Source organism: Camelus ferus, chromosome 5, assembly GCF_009834535.1.
Source record: "Camelus ferus isolate YT-003-E chromosome 5, BCGSAC_Cfer_1.0, whole genome shotgun sequence".
Classification (NCBI taxonomy): Eukaryota; Metazoa; Chordata; class Mammalia; order Artiodactyla; family Camelidae; genus Camelus; species Camelus ferus.
In genome coordinates, this window is record NC_045700.1 from 34,510,946 (window position 1) to 34,537,562 (window position 26,617).

The window sequence follows — 26,617 nt, forward strand, 5'->3', positions numbered from 1 at the left end:
TGTTGGCCATAGAGCTATTACGTTGATGTGAACATACAATCATACTTGATAGTAGTGGTTACCAGATTTGGGGATATCACCCACCTATAAAATTTCAAAAATAATTTTGGGACTTAATCAAGGGTTGAACTAAATTTCTACTTTCCCAAGGAAGAATACTGGGGTGGTGGTGGGTGGGGGTGGGGGGAAGCACCTTCTATTACCATCATTTCCAAAAAAGAAAAGGAACTATAATACCAACCAAGTAAAGGAGGATACAAACCACAGATTTAAGAATGAATCTTACCAAGATCAAGGATATCTTTTTAAATTTTCAAATGTTGAAAAGTATAATCATATTTTATAGTGTTACATTTCTTTTGTCTTTTCCTGATACAAATTGTTAATTTGAGGGGGAACTGTGCATCAGAAAGTAGAACTGGAGTGTTCAACCTGTTCCTGTATTTGTTCCAAAATCCATGATCCATGGCCACAATCCACATAGGAATGTTCTCTTAAATGGATGAGGCAAAATTCCATAGTGCTAATTTTCTTCAATATGGACTGTTTCAGAAAACTGAGTAAAGCTGAATAATAATGGCTGCCCACCCCAAGCTACAAAGAAAACTAAGAGTGAGAGACCAGTGTTTGGCTAAGAAGGGATTTCCTTGCTCAGGAAATGGACTGTTGGGCCTTGTGGACTCAACTCGGCGAGCTGACTCTAGGCAAATGTCCACCTGCCAGAGACTGACTTTGTAATGCTTCAACCAGTATTGGGGCACAGATATTAACCCTGTATTTGATCAACCTGCATATTTAGGTCTATTTTCTTGGACATGGTGATTTTTGAATTATTACTGATCTGTGTTCAATATACTCCTTCTCAAATCTATGATTTACTTGATGATGAACTCCTGATCAGGAACACATCATGTAAGTTTAATATTGTTTCCATGAGAAATTATTACCAATTATAACCAACTCTTGAAGGATATGAATTCCAGCAACATCTTGTAGTGATAAGCAGAGATTCCTACTCTGTTGCATGGAGAAATGAACCTACATAAAGAAAAGAATGGCCCAGGAGTTCTGATTCAGTCCAGTGTATTTTGGACCCAAGTTAGGAGATTGGGGGTAGGGGTTGATCCTAGTTATATTAACCTGGTGTTTGAGACTTCTCTGATCTCAACTGATCCATCCAAGAAAGAAATCAATTAGATGATCTCCAGTGTACCCCCCAGTTCTAAAGTTCTATGACTCTAAGAGGTGAATGCATCAATGGCCACCATGCAATATCAGAAAGAGCAATAGGAGTGACTCCACACCAAGAGAACAAAGAAGTCATTGTCCCAGAATCATAGTTCACAAAGAAACTTATTCAGGAGACTATTTTATCAGTCTGATAAAGACTGAAGTGTATTATCATGGAATTCATACTGTGGAAATTCACTGAGTCACAGAAACCTAGTTTTGTGTTTTCAATCTCCATGAAGTGGAGTAGAAATCAAATGGGAGAGGATTACAGAGAATTTGGTGGTGAAAGGAGAACAGGAGCAAGTGACATATTTAATCTATTTGTGAAAGATGAAATAAAATACAAAATGTTGATAAAAGGTAAAGTCTTAAAACCTAAGGAAGCTCTGACTTATTTAAAGGTAGCAATGAAAAACAATCAATAAAGAAAAAAACTAATAATGAATAGTCAAACTACAGGGCTAAAAGAATACGCAGATAGAAAAAGAGACAAAATTGTCTCAAGTTTAGAAAGAAAGTAGCAAAGAAAATTGAAAAATTAAAGTCCTCTGAGTTCTCAAGGACTCACTTGTCAGAAGTTTTTATCACTATCCACAGTTATTCATTTCTATGATCAGATATGGTAAGGAATAGTTAATTCTCAATCTAGAAATAAAAAGAAATGATCCAAAGTAAGAAGCTGCTCTAACTAAAAATAGACTGGCAAGTGAAGAGTTGAAAGGGGAAGAGGAGGGCAAATGCTTTAACAGGAAAGTTTTCTTTAAGGCTGATCCCAACTGGGCCTCTTCCTAACACTGACCCCCAAATTCAAAGGTTTAGCTTGGGTACTATGAAGAACTCATATTGTACAGGCATAAAATGGGCAGCATTAACTGCTCCTCTGTTCAAAGAAGATGGGGAAGGAATGGGAGCTGAGGAGTGGGAGACAGAATTTTTAAATCTATAATTTAAAAATTATATGTAATTCTCAGACTTCTAGGGATTTATCATAGCTGCTCTAGAAAGTGGTTACATGGCTTTCCCTGGAATTGTATTTTCCTTTTGTTTATCAAAGCATTATTGATGAAAATAATTGCTTACTTTTGTCAGCTACACAAATCTACTTCAAGACAGAAAAGTGAAGAAATACAAGAAAGAAATTAAAGGAGCTCAGAGAAGTCTCAGAGAATTCATATTAAGCCAGAAAAAAAGGAAAGTCTAAGGCAGCCATCCCGAGTTTTGCTGCTTCTGCTGTGATAAGCCAGTATAAAACAATACAAAAACAAAAAGGTATAGCAAAAAAAAAAAAAAAAAAAACACAAAAAACCACAAAAACCCTTTCTTTGTAGCTCTGTTCATTAGAGTTAAACATTGGGGGAATTCAGCGAGGTGTAGTGAAAAGACCCCGTGCTTCAGAAGACTATACATCGGAAGCTGAAATCCTGAGCCACGGCTAGGCCAGCTTGGCCCAGAAGTCTCTCCACCTCTCTGCATGTGACTATGCACTGGTGAAGCAAGGATAATAATTTCAAGCCCAAGAGGTTTTTATGTTTGAAAGAGGTATTTTATGTAAAACGTTTGACACACAGCAGATGTTAAAACAAAAACCTAAAAATTAAGTTCCTGCTATTATAAGTTATGGGCGGATCGGAATTCAACATTCAAAGCCCAAGTCACACTCCTTGTAAACAACTTTGAGTGTTTCTGACAAAATTTTCTGGCTTTCATTAACTTCTTCTTTGGTAGAGAAACTGTCCCACTATGGTGATATAATCAGCAGCTCCAAAACTAAACAGACAATATATAATAAATATGATGGCATAATATTCTTTTTGTTTAAAAAAAGAAAACAAAAACCCAAACTTTGGCATCTGAGCATGATCAAAGAGTAAAAGTATCTAGAATATTAAGTCTCATACTGGTTATTACACTAATTTTCCCCCTTTCTCAATCAAAGATTTCTTGAATTTGAAAAATAAATTTGGAAAAGACAAATATGTCAATAGAAGAATGAACAAAGTAGATGAACAGAGAAATAAAAACCATCAATAAACATCAAAAGGTTTAATCTCATCAATAATCAAAACAGACAATTATTTTATTTAAAATTATTTTATAAATTATAACACCCAGAAATGATGACAGGGGATCAATTAAATTTCATCTTTGTGCACAGTTGCTGAAGTACCATTTGGTACAAACTTTTGGGAGTACAATCTGACATATTTGTCTCAAGAGTCTTAAAAATGTTAATGATCTTTGTGCTTGTATTTCCACTTTCTCTATATGAAATAATCAGAAAAACAAAATTTTATTTAAAATTTCCATTGCAGAGTTATTATATACAAAAATAAAAAATAGAAACAATCTAAATAACACCAAATCAAAATGCTTAAATAAATTTTGATAATAAGTATGATGGCATAATATTCTGTTTTAATAGTATTTAGAGTAGAAATAGCTCACTATAAATATTAAATGAAATGTAGAATGATAAAACATATAGAATATGATCTTAATTTGCATATATAATAAAGACTAGAAGGAAATATATCAAAATATTAATAGTGGTTATCTCTGAGGTGTCAAACTAGAGATGATTTTCACATTTTTCAACACTTTCTCCTAATTTCCTATAATGAACATATATTAATGCTATAATCAGAAATTAACAAGATTTTGTTAACATCAATTCTTGCTCTGTCAAAATATTTAGTTCATAGGAGCCACTGAGGATATCACAGGGAGAACTTCAGTCGGCTCTTCTGCATGTGCCTTTAAAGTAACACTGATGGTGGAGTCTGGTATTCACCCACATGCATGCTGCCATGTCACCCCACTGCTTATAGCCACTCTATTTTCAAGTCCAAGAACTGTAATTTGTGCTCTGAAAACAGGCTAGCATATTTGAAAGCAGGGTTATCCCTGAAAATTCAGATACATAAATACCACATAATGACTCCCACTCTACACCAGAAACTTTGCTGATCTCAGGGACATAAACCAACAGACTAGCCTAGCCTGATTATCTTTCTATGACTTTTCCTCTCATCTTTTAATTTGTCTTAGAAGGTGATCAAAATAGGCATGTAACTTTCCCTGACCGTGTAGAAGACAACCAAGAAAATGCTGACTGCCCACTGTGTGCATGACACTGTACTAAACAAGGGGTACCTCTATCCTGACTCAGCAAAATAAGGTGTGTTAATGCATTAATGGGTCTGTGTATAGACTGCAGATGTAAGCAAAATTCTCCATAAGCAAGCTTAATGCTATAGTAAACCAACAGAAAGAGCCAAAGCAGCCCATAAGTGCTCTCTTGTAGGTGACAAATGACCTTTCAAGTTGAATCAAACGCTTTCACCTAAAACAGCAGGTGAGCAATGCCACATTTACAACAGGCTTTATCTATGTATGGATAATGTCCCTCAGTTGTAATTTCCTTTGCTAACAGAAGAAATCACTTACTCCATGCTAATGGATGAAACACAGCCTTATTTATACTAATTTGATTTCATTTCTATCTACCTTATGCCATTTTACACACTGAAGATGATACACACAAAAAAAACATTTTAATACATACAGAAATCCCTTACTTACGTGGAAGATATAACAAAAGTAAATCAATTATTTGCAATGTAAAATTTTCTTGTTGGTTTAATCAATGTCATAAATGCAAGTGGTAAAAAAAAAAAAAGAATTAAAATGAAAAGAATCTGTCTAGTGACCCTTTTCTCTCCAGTCAAACTTCCCAGATGCACCCACTTTTAACTATTTTTGTTCTTGCTTCTAGAACATTATTTTAGGACATTAACTCTAAAAATATAGTGCTATTCTTGATTAACCAATTTGAACATTTATCTGCTGACTTCCTAATTTATATAAGACTTCTTATACATGCCCTACAATTTGGGGAGGAGGGTCAAGTTTATTGACATGTATTTTACATAGGTAACATTCACGCTTTTTAGTATACAGTCTCATGAGTTTTGACAACTGCAGTTCAATCACCCCACCCCACCAGATTTCCTCATACACCCTTTTAGACAACTCCTCCTGCTGCCCTAGCCCATGGCAAGCAATGTTTTTTTGTTCTTATACATTTACCTTTTTTAGAATGTCAAATGAAGGTGGCCTTTTGATTCTGGTTCTTGTCATTTGCTTTATGGTATTTGAAATTCATTCCTGTTGTTGTATATATTAATAGTGCATTGAATGAAGTTTCCAGAGTTTGTTGATCCATTCACTAAAGGACATTCCCCCCCCCCCCCCCAGTTTTTGCTGATTAGGAGTGAGCCTGTAATAAACATTAATATATATATTTTATATGAGATAAATTTCATTTCCCTTCTCTAAATATCCAGGAGTGGGATTACTAAGTTTTATAGAAAGTGTGTGTTTAACTTTATAGAAAGTTACCAGTGTTTTTCAAAGTGGCTGTAAGATTTTACATTTCCACCAATAATGTATGAAAGTTGCAGTCTTTGGTTTTGTTTTGTTTTGTTTGTTACTGTTATGTGTTTGTTTCAGCCATAGGTGTGCAGGGGTATGTCATTGTGATTTCAATAAGCATTTCCTCATTTTTGGTGTGCTTATTTCTGTCCAAATCTCTTCCTTATATCTGTTCAAATCTTTTGCCCACTTCTTATTGGGTTCTTTGTTTCCTTGTTACTGAGTCCTAAGTCTTCATATATTCTGACTCAAGTGTTTTATCAAATATGTGTCTTGAAAATATTATCTCCCAGCTTTTGACTTATCTTTTCATTCTTTTAGCATCTTTCAAGGAATAGAAGTTTTTAATTTTGATAAAGTCTAGTTTATTAATATTTCCTTTAATGGATCATACTTTTGATACTCTTATCTAAGAAATGTTGCCTAACCCAAGGTCAGAAGGTTTTCTTCTATGTTTTCTATTAGAAGTTTTTATAGTTTTGGGTTTTATTTTTAAGTCCATGATCCATTCTGACTTAACAATTACAGCTTACAAGGCACGTTTTGAAGTTCTTTTGTTCCTTCTTCTTTTTTTTTTTTTTTTTTTTTTGCCTATTATTCCAGCATTGTTCATTGAAAACTCCAGCTCTCTTCTTCTTTCTCAACATTGTTTTGGCTAGTCAGGGTCTTTTATGTTTATTTGTTAAAATACAAATTTTAACATTTTTTGCTCCAGTTATGTGAAAAATGCCATTGGTAATTTGATAGGGATTGCATTGAATTTGTAGATTGTCGTGGGTAATATGGTCACTTTAACAATATTCATTCTTCCAATCCAAGAACATAGTATATCTTTCCATATGTTTGTGTCATCTTCAATTTCTTTCATCAGTGTCTTAGTTTTTGGAGTACAGGTTTTTTGTCTCCTTAGGTAGGTTTATTCCTAGGTATTTTATTCTTTTTGATGCGATGGTAAGTGGGATTGTTTCCTTAATTTCTCTTTCTGATGTTTCCCTGTTAGTGTATTGAAATGCAACAGGCTTCTGTATATTAATTTTGGATCCTGCAACAGTACAGAATTCACTGATGAACTCTAGTAGTTTTCTGGTGGCATCTTTAGGAATTTCTGTGTATCATATTGTTTGCAAACAGTGACAGTTTTACTTCTTCCTTTCCAATTTGGGTTCTTTTTATTTCCTTTTTCTTCTCTGATTGCTGTGGTTAGGACTTCCAAAACCATGTTGGATAAAAGTGGTGAGAGTGGGCATCCTTGTCTTGTTCCTGATCTTAGAGGAAATGTTCTCAGCTTTGCACCATTGAATATGATGTTGGCTGTGGGTTTGCCATATATGGCCTTTATTATGTTGAGGCATGATCCCTCCATGCCCATGTTCTGAAGCATTTTTATCATAAATGGATGTTGAATTTTTTAAAAGTTTTTCTGCATCTATTAGGATAATCATATGGTTTTTGTTCTTCAATTTCTTAATGTGGTATATCACTTTTGACTGATTTGCAGATATTGAAAAATCTGCATTCCTGGGATAATGAAGTCCACTGTAATTCTTAACTTTGTTCCTTTGTATGTTATAGGTCTATTTTCAAGGGCTTCCTTTATAGGGCTTCCTTCAAGATTTACTCTTTATCTTTGAATCTCATCAGTTTGTATGATATATCTAACAGTGTGGAATTTGGGAAGAGAGGTATTTCTCTTGCTTGGGCTTCTTTGAGCCTCTGTGGTTGGTGACTTGATGACTTTCATTAATATTTGGAAAGTTATTAACCAGTCTCATCAGACATTTTTTCTATCCCATTCTCTTTTCCATCTAGGATTCCATTTACACATGTGTTATACCACTTGATACTGTATTACAGCTCTTGGATGCTCTGTTTTTGTTTTCATTATTTCCTCTTTACCTCCTGACATCTTCCATTTTAGTGTAATGACTTTATAATATATAATTACATAATTATAAGGTAATTTTATTGTTCTGTCTTCAAGTTCATAATTCTTTCCTTGGCTGTGTTGAGTCTACTGATAAGCACATCACGAGCATTCTTATTTTCATGTTTTCATATCTAGCATTTCCATTTGACATCTTCCTACATTCTATATTTCTGCTAAAATACCACATCTGTTTATGCATATTTTTCACCTTTTCCACCACAGCTTCTAATCTAGTTATTTTTAATCCCACGTATGATAGTTCTAATGTCTGCATTGTATCTAAATCAGATTCTATTGAGTGCTCTGTCTCTGGGCAGTAAGGTTTTTTATTTGATTTTTTGTGTTTCTAGTAAATTTCTGTTAATATTAATATAATCATACTCTTGGTAAATGCAATCATATTGTTATATGGACTTTATATTAAAGTGGGAGGTGTCACAGGATAGAGGGGAGTAAAGTAGGAAGAATGCAGTATCAGCTGTAAAGAGCGGTGTATGAAATAGTACTGCATTGACTCAAAATAAACATTAAGTTAAGAAAGAATGTAGTTAGGTCTAGACTAACCACTAAAAAATAATAATTAAAAGTGAGAGTAAATAAATCAATAAGTGAAATAAGTGAATACCCAAAAAATGATTACACAAAAAGAGGGCAAAAGGGAAGAAACAGAGGAACAACAGAAAGAGGAGAGAAATAGTAAGATGGTAGGCTTAAATCTGTATCAATAATTTCTTTAAATATTAATTGGATAACCACTCAAATAGGCTGACATTGTCAAATAGTTAAAGGATAAAAATCAAGAACCAATTACATGTTATATACAAAGGGTACATTTCTAATATAAAGATACAGATAGGTTGCAAGTACAAGGATGGAGAAAAAAATAAATGTAAATATAAAGCATAAGAAAGTTGGTATGGTTATATTAATATCAGAGAGAACAGACTTCAAACTATCAGCAAACTATGGCCCACTGGCTGTCCCACTTATAAATAAAGTTTTATTGAAACACAACAACACCTATTTGTGTATTGTCTATGCCCAACTTTATATTATGATGGCAGAATTAAGAGGCTGTATGGCCACTAAGACTAAAATATATACTATCTGACCCTTTAAGAAAAAGTTTGCTGACTCTTGATCTAAGGTACCAACTTAAGAAGCTAAAATACAAAAGGATAAATTAAAGTCAAAGTAATTAGAGGAAGGAAATGATGACAATAAGAGCAGAAAACAATTGAAGGAAAAAATAGAGAAAAATCAATAAAACCAAAAGTTATTTATTTGAAAGAAATCAATAAAATTGATAAACCTCCAATTAGACTGATCAAGGTAAAAAGAAAGAAAATAAAAAGTCTCAAATCAGGAATATAAGAGGGCACAGCAGTACTGATACTATAGATATTTAAAAGATAATAAAGAAGTATTATGAAAAACTTTATGATAATGACAATACCCAAAGGAGAGTTCAGTAAAATTCTAAAGGAGTATCTTCATCCTGATTTGTCACAATAACTGTCAATCCTTTTAAAGAGGTCTGGCTGTTTTAACAAAGTCAACTTTTTTCTATGCGTCAAAAAGCAGCACCTTTTAATATAATATAGCTAGGATATCTAGAGAACGGCTGTAGGAAAGAACAATTTAAAAAGAGGGGGAGGTTCGTTCAACTATGCATTTATTATTCTGTAATGAATATTCTGCTAATCATATAATTATTCTTTATTCAGTGTATCAAATTTAGAGTGTATTGTCTTTCCAGGAAATACACACTCTTGATTCCAACTGGATTTGAGTGAGAACGCAGTCTCGCTATGATTTTAGAGAGGCAAGTGCTGACAGAGTAGATCTTTACTCCTGAAGAGCAGTAATGGGAATGGAGAGAAGACAAGAGAAAAACACATTTCTAGGGGATCAGGCCAGGAAAATGCCATCATATTAAATTGTGAGATGTGATGAGTTAATATTCTTTAATTAATTTTGGCTCTGTTTTAAAACAATCTGTTTCCTTAAAGCTTTGTTAATCTGGATTACCATTGTCTGAGTTAGCATCTCTAGGATAAGCATGCATTTATGAAGCTAAACATTTTGCATTAAAATGATCATTGTCCAGTTCCTGATGGATTGGATTTTTGTTTCTAATCCCATTTTTGACCACAGAGTATCAGTTCAATCATGGTACTGAATGAAAAATTTATAAGGAACTTAATCAACATGCAGAGATGTGGCATCTATCTCTGTCATTTTACCTTTGCATGAGACAAGGATGATAACACAGATTAGGGAAAATGCATGTGTTTCGATTTCAAAATTAGAGCATCCTAATCATTTTCTCGATGTGAAAAGTTTAATGAAAAAGTACATTGATCTAATTTGGGATGCTTAAGTCACTGGCAAATTTAAATTGTTTAAAAAAAAAATAATAAGCCAAGCTCTTGAGTCATACTGAATGATTCACCCATGAATTCTTGAGGGGATTAATTTAAAACAGTTCCAAAGAAACAGTATCGTCACATACCTACTCTAAAAAAAAACAGAAGAAAACAACAGAAAAGGGAAGTTATTCTAGAGGTGAAAAAGGGATGCATCAGGACAGAACAGAACCTTGTTAGCCTGGTTGGCCAATCAGAGCAAATGAATTCAAAAGCCGCATGATAAAGCAACGGCTTGAGTGTCCCCTGAAAAATAATGGAGTGTTGGCTTCTGTGGAAATAAAGTCTTCCTTGTCTCTTTCACACTCCCACTCACCTCCTCCTTCTCTTTTACTTTTTGCTGGATCCCTCAGTGAGAGGAGTAGTGATCTGTATTGTTCAGATTCCAGGGAACCAAGAGGCCTACATGTTTCAGGGACCCAGCTTTCAAAGAACACGAAAGGCACAGGGCTCCTGGTCATGGCTCTGTCTTCTTTTCATAGCAAGTGTGGGAAGGCAGGGACTGCTTCCTCATAGAAGAGAACCAGACATCTTTCTCCATAGACTCTCTGCCTTTTCCTCACTTAGCAGTCACCCCTGAGATTATGGCCTGGAACTCCTGTTACAGCTGCCATGAAAGCTGAACCAATGTGAGCTATTGGAGACAGAGGTCACTCTAGCTTCACCTAAGCACTGTAAGACCTGTTGATGGTATCACAGTGTCAGGATCCAGGACTCTGATTTATCACAACCCTCTTTCTTTTTCCTAGGCTATTTAACTGTTAAAAGTTTAGAAAAAGAGAGTATATTAGAGTTCTGCCATGCAATTTGTGGCCAAAGTATCAAGTAACAAAAAAAAAAAGTTTCTTTGCCTTATTTTGCCTCCCTTTTCTAGATGCCCCCCTTAGGGTCACCCCTCTTAGGCTGGAGAGGCACAGCTGAACCAAGACAGTATTTAGGTATTCCTAGGTCCCTTAGCAAAAATGATACTTACCACTTAGAAACACATGCCAACATTATACCAATTTCTTAAACAATGTAAAGATAAACCTTGAGATTTTTACTGTTAGCTCTAAAAAATAATAAACATAAAAGTCCTAAACAATGAAAAATCCAGAAAAAGTCTCACAGATATAAATGATAAGGAATGATAGATAATACATACATAATTTGTGCTTAGAATTTTTCCCCTTTTTTCCTGTTTGGTTCTGTTTTCTATTTTATATTTGAAAATTAACCCTCTTGTTTTATTATTTATTAAAATTAAACTCTTTATATACATGTGAATATATCTTTTTGGGCTTTTTAATGATCTGTGCCTACAGTTCATTTATAAGCATTTTCCCTACAAATCTCAAAAGGAAGCCAATACTCATAATTTGGTAGCAGGTCAAGACTTAGCTAGAGCAGGAACTAAGCAGCCTCTGGCTGATATTTCTGTATCCCTGGCCTTCTCCTGAAGGACTCGGCATCATTCTCCTAGGAACCTGCTCTGGAACCTCAAATTGGGTCAGATTATCAGGTCCTGTATGACTGTATTCATTCTCCTCTACTCTTAGCCCTTTCTTATTTACAATAAGAGATGCCAAGTACTGCCAAGAAAAATGTAACAAACTGGATGTCAGCTACTGCTAGAAGTTTTTCTCCTAAAGAGAAACACATGGACATTTATTCAAAAGGAAAATATCAGTGGTCCTCCGTATCCAACATTCCACATTTGCAAATTCAACTAACCAACCCCAGAAAGTTCCAAAAATCAAAAGTTGAATTTGCCATGCACTGGCAACTCTTCATGTAGTTTTTACATTGTATTTATAACTATTCACATTGCATACATTGTATTAGGTATTGCAAGTAATCTAGAGATGTCCGTAGATTATATGCAAATACTACAATGTTTTACACAAGGGACTTGAATTGTGGTATCCCAAGGGTCCCTCTGTACTCTAAAATGCATTTGAAAATAACAATCACATTCAAAAGACCATAACTTTGGGCAAAACCCAACTGCTTTCACATAACAATAAATCATTTGCAAAGTCTAGAGAGTTATTCTTTTTCACACATCCTTTCATGTTAAGATACTTATGTAAGATTTGGAAAGGCCGGGTACCCCTCTCTGTTTACTCAGAAGCAGTAGAGACATCCAGTGCAAAGAGCTGAAAGTGACCCATTCAGAGATAGCACATGGGGACAGCAACACAGATAGAACAGAAGTCAGGCTAGAAAATAGCTGGGAATTTATGTATCAGAATCAGTTCATCTCACCAGAGTATTTCTTTAATGCTGGGTTGCTGGATAAAAGTACAGAATGCCCAGCTAAACTGGAATTAAACATCAATTGATTTTTAATATACATATGCTCCATGTCATATTTGTCATATAGTTAAATCATTTGGTTTCTTTAATCTGAAAGTCAATTTAACAGGGTGTTCTGTGATTTGCTAGATCTGGGGCCCCATTTTATATGTCTTTAAAAATTACCTGGAAATGCCCTTGGCTCTATCTAGACTCTTTATCTTCAAGCCAGATTTATCCACTGAACTCCAGGCTCATAAAACCCATTGACTACCTGACATCACTCCAGTGTCTGATAGACATTTAAAACTCAGCCCATCTAAAACTGAGCTCCAGGTGTCGGCCACCGTATCCCACCTCTCCCCAGCCCTGCTCCTCCTGCAGTCTGCCTCATCCCACTTAGCAGTCTGTTCTTCCATTGTTTCAGTCAAAATTTGGTATCATCTTTTGCTCTTCTCTCATTCTCACACCTCAAATCCTTTATTTTTGCATGATTGTAGCAAATCGGAAGAACTCGCTATTTTATACTTCTGTAAGTTTTGGCTAGAAAACAGGTTCAGGTGATACAGTCGATGAAGAAATATGCCCCTAACGTTAGGGGCATTAACAAGTCATTAACTTGTGCACAGAGTTTCTCCTAGGCCAGAGATGTCTCTTCCTTGGAACCAGGGAACCTCTTGCCCCATTTGTGTCAATCAAGCAACAAGCAGCTGTGCTTAAAGAAGGGCAAAGGTGACATCTTCTGCATTATAAACTCAGTCAATCCAAGGCTTTTGCTTTCACTTTCAGCACAGCTTAAAATTTATAGTAGGAACTGCTAACTGCTGTTAAGTGGGTTAAAAAAAAAATTCATTACTTGAAACCCCACCCCCACCCTGGTTATTAAATAAAACAGTTCTTTTTTTACTTTTAGAGTAACAGCATCTAGCTTTCCAGACTCTTAACAATCTTTTCTAACCAGAAGATAAAGGAGTTTCATGAAATTAGTAGAGAATGCACAATGTGTACATCTATATAATATCCAAGTCATTGCTTCAAATTTGAGAACTCCAGGACATTTTCTGGCAATTCTTTGTTTAGTACATACGATAAATGTTGTGAGGTCATGTCAGATCTTTCTTATCAAACATCAAGGAACCCAGAAACTGGATAATTAGAGCAACTCAGAGCAGTCTAATTTTTTTAACCTGTCCAGATCAATGAATATTTTCTCTAAGTTTCCACCAGATCAGCGGTTACCCTCTGAGATTCTCTTCAAGGAGCAATGATTTCTACTCTTCTGTTAATGCTTAACAGGCCTCAGGTGACAGAAATGCTGGGGAAGAACAGCCAAAGCAAAAAGGTTTATTGGTTTATCAAAGTCTTCAGATTTTTAGGGTCCTAGGCCTGGTACTCAGCAGAGCCAAAGTGGAAAGTGGTGTTTTCTGTCATGGGGTTTTGCTATGTCACTGTGTCACCAGCACTTCTCATATAACATGTCAACAATGGCAAGTACATTTACAAAAATGGTCAATATGATTAAGAATGAAATTTGTAAAATTGACCAGGTTAAAAATAATAAAGGTAAATTTGACACAGCGTTGTGGAATGACTATTACTCAATAAAAAAATGTAAAAAAAGAAAATAATAATAATAAAGGTAACCACATAAGAAAAACAATTTAAAAGATGAAATAAACAAATTACCTTGAATCCCTCTATTAAATAATCAAAGATTTGTATAAAACTTAAGAATCAAAAGTGTAGATTGCAATAGACATTTTTTTCTGTGGGACACAAAGAGGAGTAAAGTTTCTTAAAGAGATTTCAAAATGACTGCATTCGACATAGAAAGGTTCATTGTAAAAGTTCAATTTTGATAAGTATTTCTCTACTATATTGATACTTTATCTCCATATCAGGAATTTTTCTTAGCCTTCAAATTTTAAGGAAATAAATTTGAATGGATGATCTATTTTTTTCTTCTTTTTTATACATTACAATGTCTAATGCTTCCATGACTTTTTAAGGATATAGTAGGGCATGTTTTCTTATGTTGTTATGCCCAAGGTCTCTGAAATTTTCTAAAGATTTTGTCATATAACAAAACACACCTTTCAAGCTGGATGGCAAATAACTGTGTCTACTTTTTAAAATGTCTGCAACAATGCCATTAGCTCCCTAAAATAAAAAAGGGTTGTACAGATGGCCTTTAGAGGAAATTTCACAGGTGCTGAGTCAAAACTGTGATCTCCAATAGATAAACAGGTTCATACCACATAGCACAGGGAACTATATTCAATACATTGTAATAACTTATGTTGAAAAAGAATATGAAAATAAATATATGTATGTTCATGTATGACTGAAGCATGGTGCTGTGCACCAGAAGTTGACACAACATTGTAAACTGACTATACTTCAATTAAAAAATATACATGTATATATACACACACACACACATACAAAACTGTGATCTCCAGAAAACTTTGTGCATGTGTGTAAATTCTATTAAATCATCAAGAGCACTTTGGATATTCCAAGTTAGCAGAGTTTCCACCCATTTCTTTTAAAGACTTTTCCATAGTCATTTTTCTTCCCATTGATGAATATACTAACTCCGAATTCAAATATTTCCCTTTATCCTATCATCTTTCTGACAAGCCTTTGGGTAACTGCTTTCCTGAAAGGCTGTGCTTTTTCAAAGATAACCAAAATGCTTTAATCTTCATATTGTATCAGTTGATTGCTTCCAATAATCAAATTTTCCCTTGAATATTGTAGTTAGTGATTCTCTCAGGCCATCTGAAACACTGGAATCTGCACATGACAGCAGTCATACTATTCAAAACATTCTCCCCCAAATGTCACTAAGAGGAAAACTACCCACCCTGGAGTATAGCTATTAATGTCAAACAGATTGTCATCTGAGAAAACAAAAGTGCATCAAAATCAGCTTCGGACAAAGTACAGCCCTATGGAAAACACAAGGTTTTTATGTGCAAACGTCTTAAGTGTCTAAAATGTTTGAAGAATGAGTTAGGAAGGAATCTGCTCTTGGTCTCTCTCCTTAACCTAGAACAATGTTGTAATGAAAAGAGTTTTTGAGTTAAAGGGTTTTTCATCATAGCACAGTATGATTTTACCAAAGATGCATTTGCCCCAGTTTCTAGTAAACATTATAAAGAAATGCTTAATTTCTAACTGGGACGAGGGCTCTATTTAGCCTATCAAAGAACAGACCTGTTATAAAAGCTGGGACGTTCGCCAGAAATTTTTTTCCCTGCAATTCTTGGTAAAGATCATACCTCGAAAGCACTGTGCCTTGCAAACCACGCAGATTTAAGCTCCCACTCCCGCCTACAGAGCTTGGCAGCAGCGGTTTTTGACGTATCCCGCATCTCCTAAAACTCAGACTGAATCGCCACCACCACTTCCCACCCTCCCACCACCACCACTGTGCCATCATCCTTGCTCAGCTCTCCACAGCTCAGCACAGAGCGTCCCCAAAGCCCCTGCAGAGTGAACTCACGGTGCCACCCAACTGCCAGTCCGGCGCACACCCACAAACACTCTCCTACTCCCTCCGCTGCAAACTGCCCCAAATTTGTCACCCACCTCACCCCTAATCCCATACCCCCACGTCTCTGTCGCTTTTTCCCTCCTCCTGGTGGCTTCATCCCCAATACACCTGTCTACTCCTACGACTGCCAGACGTCAGGTGCCCACGCTGCGCCTTATCCGGTGCCCCCTCAGTCCAATTGGCGCTTCCCACTCCGCCCCGAGGAAGGTCAGTTTGCTCGTAGCACCTTCCCCCCTCAGCCCTGGTGCCCACACGCAGACCGCCCCCGACTCCCACCCTCGCGGGCGTGGAGCAAGGAGCGCCCGCCGTACCTGTGGAGAGAGCGGCGGCCGCGGCGAGCAGCAGGAGAGCCTGGCGGAGCGCTCGGGTCATGGCCACCAGGCGCCGTGCGCGGGCTGCGAGGCCCCAGAGCGGAGCGAGGCGGCCGGGGCACCGCGGGCCGCTTTGAAGTTCCCGGGGCGCAGGAGCGATGCACAGCTCGACACCCTTTCAAAGTGTGCGGTTGGCTCTAATCCGCGCGGGCGCCCACCTCTCCTGCCTCCCCCATCCCCCGCCCCCCGCGGCTGGCGGCGCGCGGCGCTCCTGCCACCGGCCCAGTCAGCCGGGCTGGCGAGGGGGGCGGGGGGGCGACAGTGCCCGCCCCTGCCGCGCCTCCGCGCCCAGGGCTCCCTGGCAGCCGCCTGGGGCCTGGCGCTGCCCGGCAGGCGGGCAAAAGCAGCCCGCTAACGAGGCAGTGAGACCGCCCAGACAGGTGGGTGAGGTGGGTGGTGGGGGTGGTGGGGGTGGAAGAGTCGGGGTGGGGTGGCGCGGAGCCCCCAAGGCTGGATACGCTGGGACAGGGGTCGGGACAGGAGGGAAGGCCCTCCTGAGACTTTAGGAAAACTTAAACCCCGCAGCAGTTGCTTCCTGGTGGTCGGCTCTGTAGTCTCCACAGAAGGTCCAAGCGTCCAGGACTCTTGACGTTCGTTTTCGTCCAGTGCCCTAAGGGTTTTCTGAGTAGACTGAGCTCTGAGACACCCAGGATATTCCCGCCGCGCTCGTCACGCCGCCGCGTCGCCGCTCTGCGCGCGACTGTGGACGGCGCCCTCTCTGTCCAGCTCTGGAAACAACCCAATTGCCACACTGCCCCGGCTACCTATAGTTTGGTTTAACAAAAACTTCAGCTCTAGTCTGAGGACTTCAGGCGACCCTCCCTCCAGGAATGGCGGCCGAAGCTGGACTACCTGCGTCAGGTGTTGTGGTCATCCGCAATGTGTAATCCAGGTTTGGGAGTAGAGAGCCCGTCCTCGCGAGATACCTCAGCAACTACAATTTCAGCGACTGTTAAACTGAGGGGCGGTTTAAAACGAGGTGAAGAATAATTTAAAGTAATACATTAGAAACTTGTTTTGTGTGTTGATTAAATCCCTGTGGCTTGTTATCAAATGGGCGTGCTTCCCAGGTGGACTGTGTTTGAAAATATAAGGGCAGAGTTACCAATTAATAGACATTAGCCTGAATTCAATGCATGTAGCCTAGACATTAAAGTGAATGGGATTATTTTAAACTGAACAATACAAAAAGCCAAGAATCCAGTAGTGTTGATATTGCTGCTGTTAGGGAGATCCTTGAAAAGTGATTGTCATATAAATTAATTGCTTTAGTATAAAACATATTACTTGCTTTTTCACCTAACCCTAAATAATGTGTATTCTTACTGAGGTCTATGAAAGATCTATGGTGAAATGAAGTATACAATTGGCTTCGTCATAGAAGCCCAGTATTGGGGTTGGGTTGTTTGTCGGACTCCAAGACACAGTGGTATCCATCCTGAGGATCTCATCCCCCCCCTCCACCACCGTGAATGAATCTAAACGTTAATAATTATAAAAAGAATTTGTTCTCATTTCATTCTGGATCCAAGCTAGCAAGCAAACAAAACAAAACAAAACAAACAGAAAATGGAGATGTGGGACAAGCCTGAGCCCTTCCAGACACCTACAAAACAGATGCTTTTTTTAAAAAAAAAAAAAAAAAAAGGCAAGAAAATGCTAGGCTGCATTATATTTTGGCTGACTTGGCTTGCTCATTATTTGGTAACTATACCCTAGACTGTATCCACCATTGGATCATGTGACTTGGAGCCTAAAGATGGGAATTTATCATCCTCTCTGTGCCTGCTTCCCTAAAAGTCAATGACATTTCATTCCTCCCTTTTTCTCAGAAGCACGATAGGATTACAAGGGGTAGTGAACATGAACATAAGGCATTAAACCGTAAGGCATTAAATTAAAGTCAGTTATTCACCCTCCATATTTTATTGTGTCTCTTGAATACAATAAGCAATGTCCCTGCAAGTTGGAAAGCGCTCATCTTCTAAGAAAGCAAGGCTATTATCTCAAGAAGTCTGGTATTGAATAACCTCAATATTCTAAACACAGCAATTTCCCCTTAGTCTAAAGGTGCACTGTCTACTATGGTATCCGTAGCCACATGTGAACAGTGAGCACTTGAACTGTGTCTAGTCCACATTGACGTGTGCTGTAAGTATAAAATACACACTGGATTTCAAAAACTTACTACAAAATAGGAATGTAAAGTATATCATTAATAATATTTATATTGCTTACATGTTGAAATGATAATATTTTGAACATATTTGGTTAAATAAAATATATTACTAGAATTAGTTTCACCTATTTCTTTCTACTTTTTAATATGGCTATTGAAAAATTTTAAATCACATATATGGCTTGCGTTCGATCTGTATTAGTCAGTGCTAGTCTAATGACTCCTTCTCAGATGGGAAGGATCATTACCTTTGTCTTAAGCACAGTATAAAAAAGCCAAGAGTTGTTAGGTGCCTTGCCAGTCAACACGTGGCCAGCCAATGAAGGATGCGGGAACTTTTGAATTCTTGGTGCAAAGTTCTGTGATACAACAACAACAACAAAAAGTTTAACATGTCAAATCTAAATACTTAATTTGTAGAATTATTTTAAACCACATCTTTAGATGCCATTTTCTTCTGTCCTAAGTGCATGTTCTTCCAACATTAGTACTATGGAAACTTTGAAGTAAGGAGTTAATCACTCTTAATGTATTGAATTCCAATGGCTGGCAAAGTATACTCTTAGACAATTACAAATGTTTCTGATATGCTTGAATCCTTAATGCTACCTTTTGAAGCAACCAAGAAAAGAGCTTCATCCTTATAATTTGTCCCCATTTTTACTTAAGAAAGTGTACTTTATTCGCTTTATGCACATACACATAAACACGCCTATGGAAATCAATCCAGTCTTAATCCAATATCTTTAAAAAAATTTTTTTTATTGAAGTATAGTCGGTATACAATGTTGTATTAATTTCTGGTATATAGCATAGTAATTCAGTTATACATATATATATTCCTTTTCATATTCTTTTTCATTATAGGCTATTATATGCTATTGAATATAGTTACCCATGCTATACAATAGGACCTTATTGTTTATCTATTTTATATATAGTAGTTAGCATCTGCAAATTCCAAACTCCCATTTTATCCCTCCACACTCCACCTTTACGTCTGGTAACCATAAGTTTGTTTTCTGTCTGTGAGTCAGTTTCTGTTTTGTAAATAAGTTCTTTTGTGTCATTTTTTTTTAGATTCCACATATAAGTTACATCATATGGTATTTTTCTTTCTCTTTCTGGCTTACTTCACTTAGAATGATGATCTCTAGGTCCATCCATGTTGCTGCAAATGGCATTGTTTTATTCTTTTTTACAGCTGAGTAGTATTCCATTTTGTGTATATGTGTGTGTGTTTGTGTGTGTATATATATCACAACTTCTTTATCCAGTCATCATTAAAAACTCCACAAATGATAAATGCTGAAGAGGGTGTGGAGAAAAGAGAACCCTCCTACACTGTTGGTGGGAATGTAGTTTGGTGCAGCCATTATGGAAAACAGTATGGAGACTCCTCAAAAAAACTAAATATAGATTTACCACATGATCCTGGGCATATATCTGGAGGAAACTAATTTGAAAAGATACATGCACCTCGATGTTCATAACATCACTATCCACAATAGCCAAGACATGGAAGCAACATTAATGTCCATCAACAGATGATCAACATCTTTTTTAATGAACTATTATTAAGAAAGTACTCTTTGGAGCATAGTGAGTGACTCTCATTATTTAATATAAGCAGCACAAATGCATTGTTCAAGATGTAATATAATATAGTACATTTTTCATATTTTTGTACATAACTGGAAAAAATTTATGTGAGCCATTTTCTTTTATTTCACTGGAAAGAAATTTGCATGCAAATATGTTTCTCAAGATTTAACCTTACCCCCACCCTTAATCATCTGTTGTACATATTCATTACCATAGCAACATTACATCATGACTCCTGGATTCTCATCATCAAAGGAAAACAGAAACAATCAATAATTGAGGAGTTCAACCCATCAGCAAAACAGACTTTGGGTGAGTAAATCTTACATAACCAAAAGAAGCAGGGACTTTAAATTGTAAAGGGACTTTAAATTGTAAAGATTTGATACATTTGCAGAATAATATTCCAAATTAATAAGGGAAATAAATATGTGTAATAACTGGACTTTGAAAATGACTATTGGGTGGGTGTGGTTGTTTAGGATATTCTTATTATACAGGTTTCTTGTATTATTATTACTGTCCTTTTCAGAAGCATCAACGCCATGCATCTTAATTTCTCATTTCATCTTGGAACATGAACTTGTCATGAAACAAGCATATGGTGAGGAGGCATACTACGATCCTTTCCTATATACTATCAAGGTCTAATTTTTTTCTCACTTTACTGCATTTTTCCTTCCCTAAACTCACAGTCTCTCTAAAGAAGTGCATGACACATTCATCTCCACTCTTCTCATCTCTTAATCCTAGAAATCTTGCACTGGGGAATCTTGGTTTCACTTCTGTTCTTCACCTTCTTCTTCTGTTGTTAATTCCATTCCATGAAAATAGTCATCTGTTTTAGGACCTTTGTTGAGATTCCACAATTTGTACCTTCAAAGTGTCTACCCCAAAGGACAGCTCAGGTCTTATAAAGAAGAAAAATAATGACCCCCCTCCTCTGTGGACATGACAATGGGGGAAATATCAGTTTCTTAGCTCGACTGCCACTGCCTGAAGCTTAAAGTCTTTTCTAAGTATTCCCACTATCTGTTTTCACCACCTTCCGAAAATGCCTGCACCCCTTCACTGATTTTCATGTGCTTCTAATACTATTTATATGGTCTTTCCACAAACTCAAACTTTGTCTGTTTCCCCTTCCGATGACTAATAGTGTGCTGAGCTGATTGGCTGCATTCAGCACAGGTTTTATCTGTGAAAGGCAGGTCAGAGATTCAGTTCCAAGTAAGCAAGCCACCACCACTTAGATCATTTCCTTAGAATGGGCCCATAATTATACTCTGCCAAAGTAAGGTCACAGCTAGGTAGGAGAGTTAGATGACTCAGGATAGCTCCATTCCTTCCTGGGTAAATCACTCAAATTACAGTTATTTTTAACCCCTGACAAATGCCTTGTTTTTTCCCTCTTATCTCTTCCCTCTGTCTCATCTTCTGCATCCAATTAATCAGCAGTTTCTATGGATTCTAACTTTTATAAAAATCTCTTAAATTTTTTTTTCACTTCTTGCCACCTCACTGCCCATCCTGCTTTAGATCATCATCTTGTTTTACTTACAATGTCAAAAATGCCTCCTATCTGGTCTCCCTTCCTTGAGGTTCACTCCTCTTCACTCTATTCTCACAGACTCTTCAGCTAGAGGCATATTTTTATAGCACAAATGTGATCATATCACTGAAAGCTACCTAATACATGTTGCTAGTTCTAACACTGGCAGTTTTGACATTGGCAGCTGAAATTAACTTGGCACATAATAAGCACTCAATAAATACTGATTGAATGAATAAGTAAATGACATTTAAGACCCTCAACCATATTGCTCCAAACCTGCTTTTCCAACTGTATGTTCATCTTTCCCTTGCTCTCCCCCAACACTAACACTGTATTGGTTAAATAAATGAGTTAACTCAACTACAGCAACATTTTTGTAACTAAAGTTTTTCCCTCTTTGTATTCACATTGCCAAACCAGAGATGGTAGTTTGGGTCAGTTCACATAATGAGAGCAAATGTTAAAACTGAGTGAGTAAACCTTAAAAGGGACCAAAGAATGTTCATTAAAGAACTCTCTGGCTTGAGGGCTAAGTCATCCTAGTAAAAGAAATTTGAGCTCTGTATCAGTGGAGTTTTTTAGTTGAAATAAAAGAAACTTACCTTAATAAGTTTAAGCAGGAATTACATTTGTTAGAGAATATTAAGTTGCTCATAGATTCTCTGGAAAAGCCCACGAATTAAGCTTGGAAGTAACACAGGCAGGGACAATATGCCACATCCTGCTACAGAACTAGAGATGCTCTGGTCTGTCCTCGCACTGGGCACAGACAGTGCAACTGGCTCCATCAACACCCTGAGGCTGGACAGTGAGTGATTGTGCTAGGACCTCTCCTCCTGCTGCACCTGAACACTAGCTGTGGCTTCCTTCTCCCTAACTGGAGCTTCAAGGGAGGCTTGGGGACTGAACATCAGGTTTTGATAGAGAGTGGTAAGGATGCATAAAGTAGGGAATTCCCTCGAAATCCCTCAAAAGGATGAAATGTTCAAAGGTACTGGTGGTCCAAATGGAATGACAATCTGGGAAGCCCGTTCTAATCCCCCTTTTCCGGAATTTAGGGAAGTTACTTAATCCTTACAAAATTACAGCCAGAAATTAAGGTTTCAGACCTCCGGTAAGCCCTATTTACCCACAACTTTACCACCTTTTACATTCTTCATCTATAAAATGGGGAAATGTACCTCCAAGGTTTATTTTGTGAATGCAGTACTTTTGGATTATTATGCAAATATGTGTTAATACTATCATTATCACAAATTTGGAATAATACTACTTTCCCATGCACAAAATTTTTGATAATGAGATAAAAATTACCTGGAAGGCTTTTTGAATTTAAAAAAAAAAGTTGGACAAATACAAGGAACAAACTTTTAATCGCTTGTCTGAGAAGGAAAAGAATACTTAAATGTAATTAAAATTTACAAGTATTGTTGTTGGTGAAATTCTTTAAAAAATACTGGATGTTTGTTTTTCTTTTCTGTTATGATAATAAATGAAATTTATGTACAGATGTTCATTGCCATGAGTGACCTGTTTCCACATGAAAGGGACCACATAATTGTGTTTGTTCCTTTCTATTTGCCTGTTTTTTGTATTTGTCTGGCAGAGCCCTACTTCTCTATGATTTTCAAAACAAAATGTAAAACATAAAAGTACAAAATAAAAAAGATTGCAAATGACAAAAGCCCTAAAAATATTTATCAAAAATACTTACTTTCTATCCACAGAGAGTAAGCCACTTGTCCCTAAACTCAGAAGTCAAGGATTCTTTCACAACCTAACAGGATGAGAAACTAAAAAGAACAATGGTAGAAAGCATTACTGCTCAAATCTCCAGAGTAGCAAATTTGAGAGTGATGCAAAGGATGCTGAGAGATCTCACAAAATCCACACTCAACAACTTCTTGTTGGATTGTCCACGTGGCCCAACAGCTTTTACTGTCCTGGGACCAAGTCGGGTACTTGTCTTGCGATAAGGGCCCCCACACGTGCCTCTGCTCTTAGAGGCTCATAACAAGTCTATCAACCCACTCATTTCCTTTGAGGTGACTCCTACGTTAGATTATTAACTATACAGCAAACCATGACATTTTGGAAGATGGGGTACATTATTTTCTTGGTGTGCCCCTTCTCCTTATCTGTTGTATAGAGATGTAAAATACACTGATATTTCTGCTTATGAATTCTCTGGGAATCAGATTCTTCTTAAGAAACTCTGCTGTGATTTGGGGAGAAAGTCACCCAATACATGGTCCATCACTGAAAACCAAGTTGGCCACCAGCACATGGGCCTAGAGAGTGGGGACATGAGGGACATAAATAGAAGACAATGTTCACCCATGATAGTACGGCTTAAATGTGGAACACAACTGTTCTCTAAATTCCAAGTACTAGAATTGATGCAGAGCTGGAGGATTTAAACAAACTTCGCTTGAAGCTCAGATGTAATAGAAAGGGAAACAAAACCAGATAGGAACATACAATCAGGCAACATAGTTCATAAATTATCATTCATTTGTGTTTTATCTTGTGGTCTCCTAAGGAGGCACTTCCCCACCAGCTCTAGGCTCCTTTCTCTGTGAACTCTCACCATCTTTACTGAGGGGGAGGCTGACCCCACAGAACAACCACCATTCCCACTTCTCTTTCTAAAGCCCACCTTCTAAATGCTCATTCTTTTCTGAGGATCCTCCTCTTCACTGCATCATTGATTCCAGGAATATGCACCATTTTAAAGTGAGGCCCCTTACTTTTTTCCCCACCCACCTAGGTGTGGCCTTACCGCTTCATAGGAGAAGCATATCAGAATCCAAAGCACCAAAAGAGACACACACTCATGTGTGTACACACACACACACACACACGCACAGTAGCAAGGGACCTAATTCAGCATTAGATGTATCTCTTTGTGGATGACTGACAGTCAAGTCTGCAATTGAAAGCACCAAAGATGAGTTTTGCTGAAGGGGGCGCCTGTCTCGTTACTCTGCTGCAGCTATCTCTTAAGAGACCAAGCCCAGAATACAAGATAGAGGCAGAGAAGTGGACAACCAGTTGTCATCTGCTTCCTTAAGGTCGTGGAAGACACATTAGCAAGTTCTTATGTCCTTAGGATAAACAAAATGGAGAACAAGGATATTTTTCAGAGTCTTCCATAAATCTAAAAGGTCAAAGTATCTGATAGCACATGGCATAGAAGCAGATGGAAAATGTGCTATTTTCTATCTTGATTTAATTAAGAGGGCTCCCACAAAGCCCCAAAGTTTCACTTTACTTTTAAGTTTTGTGGGCAATTAATACATCTTCAGTGTATATATCAAAGCACTACTGCTAATAGCCTTCTTTTCGTCGTTCATTCCATAAACGGAGTGACCATTATATGATGGAAATGGTTTCTTGACACTTGAGTTAAACAAAACTAGATCCCAGCATCTCTTTGTTAATAAAAATCTAAATAATTGACATAGTTGTTGTCAAATATTGAATGCCTACAATATAAAAGGTACTATTTCATAATCCCATAATACATAAGAAGATAAATTTGATCATGCTGTTTTCAAAATGTGGACTTATTTTGTTGCGACCTTTGAATGATTACCATCTCTGCCTTTTGATAACTGTGGACTATGGGCAAGCTACTCCTTAGATCTCCATTCCTTTCTCAAGAATTCTCACTGGGAAGTTATGAGACTTATACTAGAATTGGTATTACTTAATGACCTAGAGCCCTTCTACATTGTAAGCACTTAGTACATGCAAATCCCCATCCTCTTCTTTCCCAGTTTTTATTAAAATGTGTTTAAAATTAACCTCTCCCTAAGTGAAATAGGAATAGTTAGTAACATTAATGTTTAATAATTTCCACAAGGTAAAATCATATAACTGTTTAAAGTGGCATTTTGCACCTAACTCAGGCAGGTGATTCAATTGTTACTTACTTCAGCCAATATGTACTTTGTGCAATGCACTATGCCAAACCCTGGGTAGACAGTGTGAAAAAGAAAAATGTCCTCTACTTTTTATGAAATGTATGTCAAACAAAAGAAAAAGATCTTAAACAACTAGTTGCATAATTAGTTAAATTGTGATAAGTATTAGAAATGGCAAATATAGGGTATTTTAGAAATTACAATGGGGTGGATCTGTCAGAGACAGCAAGGAAAGTTTCTGTTGAGCAGAGCTTGAAAGTAGGATAGAAATTAGTTAGGTGTTGTGTGTGTGTGTGTGTGTGTGTGTGTGTGTGTGTGTGTGTGTGTGTATGAAGGACTCAAGGCAAGAAGAGACTTGGTTTTAGAGGAATCTGAGTAAGGCCAATGTGGCAAGATGTGGAGAGTGTCAGAGATGAGTGTGAAGTGTTTAGGTCGGGTGGGTGCCTTTTAGGCCACGTTAAGAATTTGGATCCTAATTTTGAAAGCAGTGGAAAGTCACTGAAATTTTTCAATAAAGGTAATGACACGATCAGATTGAAATGTTAAAATATCACTCCAGCTTCCAATGTGGGCAAGGGGCTGTGCCTAGGCCAGAGTGAATCTAGGTCGCTGGCTGGGAGGATTACTCAGTCATCTGCCTGAAAAAAGACTTTTGGCAGGAACCAATTTTGGCAAAGGAGACAGAAAAAAAAAGAGAGAGAGAACTGTGTTGAAGGAGATGGAGGGGACAGGAAAGGAGAGGAATGATTCAAGGTACCCCCTAGGATTCTGATGCCTGGCCTGGGTGGGCCATTCACTCAAAGAGGGAACCCTGAGAAGAGTCAGTCTGGATGTGTATGCATTTCACTTCAGATACTGAGTTAGAAGTGACTTCGAGACATGCGTAAAGGCTGAGGAGCCAGTGAGATATGAAAGTGTAGGGTTTATAAGATTGGTCTTGGCTAGAAGCAAAAATTGGAGAGTTCTCTAGGTATGCAGGAGGTAATTAAAGCCAAGGCTGTGGATAAGATTTTCTACACACAGTTTTTCAGAGCAGACATGCACTGTAGCTGTCTTAGGGTTTTTCTCGATTTTTTATAGTCTCCCAACAGAGTGCACAATTGGTTCAATCTGACTTAT

At 37.4% G+C, this 26,617-nt stretch overlaps 1 protein-coding gene across 1 annotated transcript in view; it reads right to left on the reverse strand.

Moving 5' to 3' along the window:
- The window catches only part of ACVR1C (activin A receptor type 1C), a 66,415-nt gene extending 49,947 nt beyond the window's left edge, over positions 1-16,468 (reverse strand). Inside the window, exon 1 of the mRNA XM_032479490.1 lies at positions 16,174-16,468. Coding sequence (XP_032335381.1) covers positions 16,174-16,234 — 61 coding nt within the window. The 5' untranslated portion in view covers positions 16,235-16,468. The remainder of the gene's footprint in view (positions 1-16,173) is intronic.
- Between the last annotated feature and the right edge of the window lie 10,149 nt (positions 16,469-26,617).